Source organism: Microtus ochrogaster, unplaced genomic scaffold (genome assembly GCF_000317375.1).
Source record: "Microtus ochrogaster isolate Prairie Vole_2 unplaced genomic scaffold, MicOch1.0 UNK26, whole genome shotgun sequence".
NCBI lineage: Eukaryota > Metazoa > Chordata > Mammalia > Rodentia > Cricetidae > Microtus > Microtus ochrogaster.
The window spans coordinates 743,360-749,728 of NW_004949124.1; the positions used below are offsets into that span (position 1 = coordinate 743,360).

The 6,369-nt window shown below is 44.5% G+C and overlaps 1 protein-coding gene across 2 annotated transcripts in view; it reads right to left on the reverse strand.

The window, feature by feature from the left end:
• The window catches only part of Ttc27 (tetratricopeptide repeat domain 27), a 131,087-nt gene that overhangs the window by 46,419 nt on the left and 78,299 nt on the right, over positions 1-6,369 (reverse strand). For both annotated transcript variants that reach the window (XM_026789696.1, XM_005367932.2), the window contains one exon: positions 396-623. In XM_026789696.1, the coding sequence (XP_026645497.1) occupies positions 396-623 (228 nt within the window). The remainder of the gene's footprint in view (positions 1-395; positions 624-6,369) is intronic.

Genomic DNA, 6,369 nt, shown 5'->3' on the forward strand with positions numbered 1-6,369 from the left:
GGCAGTCCACACAGACAGCAGGATCCCCAGCTCAAAGGCAGTCCACACAGACAGCATAGACAACACGATCCCCAGCTCAAAGGCAGTCCACACAGACAGCACAGACAACACGATCCCCAGCTCAAAGGCAGTCCACACTGCCTGTTTAGTGGGCTCTGAACGAATGCGAGAACAAGGACGGCAGCTCCCGAAGGACTGACGCCTGCTGCTGTCCTTTGCCCTCCCACAGGCCCAAAGGCAAGTGCACCTGCATACATATCTACAGAAAATATATTTTCAATGTTCTGATCTATTTGCGCGTGTATAAATCTAGACATTTTCTCCTGAAATGATCAATAATGCCTTCTACATGTTACTGTATTTATTGAAGAGCCGGAGGCTTTCTGAGGTCTCACCTGCATGGGGTTGATCTTCACTGAGCGTTCAAAGCACTCCACACACTCCCGAAACTCCTTGTTCCGAAGGTGGAGGAGGGCTTTGGAGCGCTGGGCACGAGCACTTCGGTGTCGTGACAGCTCCCAGGCCTTGTCGTAGCAGGAGTGGTCTTGCAGGACATCTCCAAGCAAGCAGTATAAACTCGGTGTTTCCTTTTTCTCCAGTTCTCGCCTAAGGATTTCTTCTGCCTGGGAACAACAACAAAAACAGTAAAATCACTTAATTGTGACTGACTGCTATTTTTAGTACACATACAACTTTTATCTCATAGTCTGTGTATTTTCAATTACTTGTCATTTTAAGGCTTGAGAGCACAGGCTGCCTGAGAAAGGCCCAAGGGAAAGCAAGTGAAAAGGAACCAGGGGAGGCAGGGCCCGCTGTACGGCCCTGGGATCCCCTGGGTACTGGGGCGCTGCCTGCCTGTCAGGAGGGTCCACTTCAAGACGTTCCCTGCTTTGCTTGGCCCCACTGCTGCTGCTAGAGAAGGGTCTTTACCTCACCTCGGCCCACAGCATTATTGGTTCGAAGTCTCTATTTATGTTGTTGAAGAGCGGACACAGATGTGCCGAAGGAGACAATGCCAAGTAGAAAGGAAGGGAACTGAGGTGGGAGTCGGGTTATAAAGAGGCAGAAGAGGGAGTGCAGGCAGGAGTCACTGGATGGGCCACAGAGAGCTGTCAGTCCTTTAGACCCAAAAGGTCTCAGAGCTCTAATTGTAAGCTCCCAAGGCCTATAGCTCTAATTGTAAGAGCCCAAGGCCTAGAGCTGGAAATAGCAAGGCTAAGGGAGCCCTGTCCCCGGGCCTACACAAGAGCTGCAGAGCCAGGAGCCTGATCCTCAAGGCTTTACCTGGAGCCACAGCTCTAGCGGCCACAACTTGCTACGCTCACACCTGTCTACCACTGGCAAACGCTCAACCAAAGACCGACACTAACGACGTTCTCCTTATTTACCCCAACCTCTGTCCAGGTGGAGCAAAAGGTACACCCAGCCTGATTGGTAAGATCAACACCAGGCAGGCACCTGTGGTTCCAAACAGCCCATTGGCTTCAGAATTTAAGGACTGATGTTCATAATGCACGACCACCTGATCAAGTAAGGCTAATTCTGTGCGTATTACAACTACGCATCCCTCAGCTTACCTCACCCACGTCTGCCATCCTGTTTCTGATCATCAGCAAACTGAAAGTCTGAATATTAGATTTAGTGTAAGTTAGACAGATCTGTAATTACTAAATCATCTAATTTGTGGACTCTTTTAAATAAGGGATCCACTTCTGAAAGTGTCTTTAGATGTCGGCACTTTTGTATCTGTGATATAGTACAGGAAAGTTATACACTGTCCAGCCTTACTCCAGACATGGATTCAAAATTTATTAAGCAGTTTCCTAGGTAAAATAATTATAAGTCCCTGAAAGCCAAAACAAACATGAAGTTTTATAATTCAACATTTTAGAATATAAACCCTCTCTTCACAAATAATATAATGGTTATTAATGTATCTGATCAAAACTCTATGATCTATAAAAACAGACACTTAACTAAAACTTCATGATAGTGGCAGCACCATTTTTGGTGAAATACGCTTACAGTGTGGTTTAAAGCATTTCTCTTGACAAGACGGCATTTAAACTTTGTGCCACGCCATTCCAGAAATTCCAAAGCTGACTCACTTAAAATTCCTTTCTGTTCTACCCTGTTATAGCAGTGTCTGTGATCTGCAATAAATATCATAGTCACTCGGTACGGGTGTGATTGCAGGCACTGTCTCCCTGGAAATCTCTGTCCGCAGCTCATCTGTTGAGTTGGAAGATGCCATGACTGTGAAGTGTACAAACACTGGCAGTCCATGACACCCAGAGAAGAAAGAATTCTTGGTGCCTCAGACTAAAGCACCGACAAGCACAGGGTTTAGTGAACTGAGTGACAGGACACTATAAAGGAGCACCAGCAAGAGGTAAGTCAGCTTCTTCCAAATTCACTAGACAGTGGATTCACTAGACACTGTTTCCATCCTCAAGGTGGAGAACGAGGGACTTCCCGATGGCCTCAGAGGGCTTGTTGTCCTTGTCACTGTCAGACTGGTGCTTCTGACAGGACTGCTGACGCACAGATAGGGCAGACTGGGGCTCATTAGTTTTGTGTAAAAGTCAGAGCTAATCACTATGGTTCACTCTATTGCTTTTACTTTCTCAATGAACTTTTAGCTACACATCTTTTTATTATTATTATTATTATCATTATTATTACTATTCTTTAGCAAGTACTCTATGTGGGCTTAGGACTATGGCAAAGATAACACTTTCGAAGCTGGGAGCTTTTCCTGGGTGCTGGGGTGGAGCCCTGTGCTGTCGTGTAAGCAGTCTCATTATTCCTCCACTAATTCATGAGGAGAAACAACATAGAGAAGTGGTGAGATGAGGAAAAAACTCCAGCTGGCTTCAAGCTCTCCTAAGTATGCAGTACTTCTCATGGCATGAGCGTCCTAAAACCCTGTGAAACACCCTTCACCACCACCTAATCCTAACTACTGAGAAACCCCAAAGCCCAGTCAAGTCCTCCCTAAACTCCTGCCCCACAGAAACAGAGAGGAGACACAAAACGACTTAAGGGGAGACTTCAGTGGGTTTAAGACACTATGTTTTGGGTAAACTCATACATAGGCAGTAGGGAATGCAGGAGAGTGAGCTGAGTACCTGATACTCCATCAAGGACAGAAGCAGAGACCAATGATCATCAAAGACTAGACTCAGGAACTTTTGGATTAGTCAAGGAACAGAAATTCTCCAACTTCATTTGAGTCCTATACAGAAGCAACAGTCCTAACTATTCAAGATTGATCCAAGTTAAGACACTAGGACTGACACCTCCACCATCCTATCGGTCATGACCTCTAGACATAAATTCACATTTAGAAGGCACTCAAAGATTTTAATTTATGCAGAGAAAACTTTGGGATCAAAAAGATTCTAGAGGTGTGAAACCAGAGACAAATGGGATCATAATTGAAGTCAGGCTGAGCCCTAGAAGAGTTCTGACTCACAATGCTAACTCAAAGGGCTGGGGATGGTTCTCATCTGGGAATAATGTGCTCAACTACATGACTAAACTTGGACTCAAATGAGGCCAGAAACTAAGCAAGTTGAGATACAAGGAATTCCTCATGTAATGTGAAAGAAGGAATCCAACACTCAGAATAGAGATTTATTAATTTATCATTTGCAACCTGCTCACCCACCCCACTGTCATCCAGGGCCTAGCAGTTGATCCCTTCATCTTGCCTTTGAGAAACAGTGCACAGGGGAGAAGGAGCATACTTGCAAAGGCCTAACAAATGTGCCGTGAAATAGGGAAAATCTCAGGAGTACTTCTGCTGTTGCAGGTTTCCAGATTACAATGGAGATGATGAGACCCACGGTGGCAGAGACCTGTCAATTGCACTGCAAGCAAAAATAGGCATAGTGATTTGGGACAGACACAGCCAGCCAAAGTCACACTAGAGCAGTTGGCCCAGCATGGATTGCAAGTGGTGGCTGACTAATCACAATCAAAGCAAACAGGCAGCCAACGAAGGTCAACATTGCTCTATAGAACACTTTAAAAAGTATCTGAGTTTCTACTCAAGATGCCATCTCTCACCCAGCTCCTGTCCCTAAATATCTTCAAAGACTCAGTCTCTTAAACTCCATAAAAAAGGAAGATACCATGTGATAATGTACCAGGTGCATAGCAAAACTCTTTTTCTTCTGTTAGCTATAAAGAAGTAAACATACCCATTACTATGTATTTGTATCCTAGGAAAAGGGCAACATCTCTTCTTTTAGAATTAGTTTTTGGTTACTGGAAATCTTTTGGAACTTAAAGAATGCGTAGGTGTCAGTCTGTTCCAGAGCAGCCTAGTAAGTATCTGAGCCCATGCCAGCAGAAGCCCGCAGGGGTGTGACTGCAGTATAGAGAGCCAAGCAATGGTCCCAGCAGCACTGTATATCTACGGAAGCCACAGAGGGCTCTGTCTAAACTTCAAAGGTACTACACATGTAGGGTACAGTTAGCCCACTCATTTACACCGAGAATATGTTTGGGTCCTGGAAAACACCATGAATTATTGTAAATAATACAGGGGTTGTACTGCTTATAGCTACTGTCCAGGATATGATCTCTTTTCTGAAGTCCTGGCCCTGAAAGACAGATATGGATAAAGAAAACATGCTTCTGTCTATCCAATAGCTACATACTGGCAGACCAGAGCACAGTGACAGCACACTGTACTAGCCTGCCTGAGAATGACTTGAACTTCATGTTTTGATTTTCTTATCAACCCATCAGACCACATCAGCCAATGGCCTTGATGATACAATACTGACAGAATTCAAGAAACTAAGAAAGAAACTGTGTCAATGTCAACCAAAAACCAACTGAAAATCAACTGTTTTATACCACAGCATATCATGAAAAAATGTTCAGTTTATAAAAAAAATTATCTTCATGATTTACCCTCAAGGAATTTACCTATTAACTAAAAACAAGCAGTTACGGTTTTAATCTAAAATGTTACACACAAGCTCTTGTTTTTAACACTTGTCCCAGCTATAACCACTATTTTGGAACCTTTAGCAAATGGGGCCTTTGAAGGGGATACCCAGCCTGATCTGGCATCAGTCTGCTTCCCGGTGAGACACTTGTGCCTCTGCCACACCCAACACCGCTCCAGCTACACTATGCCTGTCATGCCCCACACTGCCAAGATCTACCATGCCTCCAACACTATGGTGGTCAGAATCCCTCTGAAACTAAATGAAAGTTAATTTTTCCTACCTCAAGTTGCTTCTGTTGGGTACTGTGTTCAGAACACCAGGTCATTAAGATACAAGGTCATTAAGATCACAAGATACAAGGCTTGTGAAATAAAATGTTTAATCTTATATGCTCCAAACTCCGATAAAGAAATAAGTGGTTTGAAGTTTGCCTGTGTCAGAACTCTTCTTTAACTGAGTGAGATAATATACAAAGCATCTGTTGGTAGTTTGCTGTCTTCCAGATAACGAAACCCCCAAGTCAAAGGGCTAAACCCTTACCTGGGCATTTACGTCCTGTCAATGTGCTTAACCTACTAGCAGTGAGGTTCCCTAAAATCTCCTTTGCTTCTGTTTCCATGTTGGAAGTGACTAGAGGGGAACCTGCTGGAACTAACTACAAGCAGAATGAAGCAACGGTTTTTGCATGCCAACATGGTCATGGGCAAAAACAGTGCCAAGCTAGCCCTTGCCTTGTATGTGTGGCTGATCTTCCCAGCTATGAGCCTGGCTGATCTTAGCTCTGAGCCCTGCTGCTCAAAGCAATCCCAGGCCCTCTGTGAGGGTCTCCCATTGAGCTCACAGGGCTGCCAGCTACAGAGTTACCAAGATTCCCACAAACCTCTGTTCAAGCTCCCCTTCATGGTCTCACTTCAGTGGAAAAGGACCTGGCTTCTCAGATTCCCCTTCAAGGTCTGTCTTCCCTACCAGCGTCAGCGCTCACACAGACTGAAAGACCTGCCCCGAGCCTCTCACTCTCACCTCACAACCTCTAGGCTTTCTAGAACTCCCCACATTTAAACAAGCCCTAGCTCCAGGAAACCCCTTAGTCCCAAAAGGATTCAAACATCCACTACTTCCATAAATAAAGCAAGCCCGAGGGTACAGCCTGGTTGGCATTTTTACCTTTACATCCACATCACTTTGTGTCTTTCCATTAAATGCTGACACATAGGTTATTTTCAGTCACTCCATCAGTGGGCAAATGCATTACCTCAGTCCCTATCATGATCCCGAGACACAGATATTAGCCATGCGAGACAAAGTTAAAATTTATGTTTCTCAGCCAAGACACAAGGCTGAAAAGCAGAAATCTCTCTCCAGGCTTAATATTATTCCTTGGATTGACAACAAAAAGAAG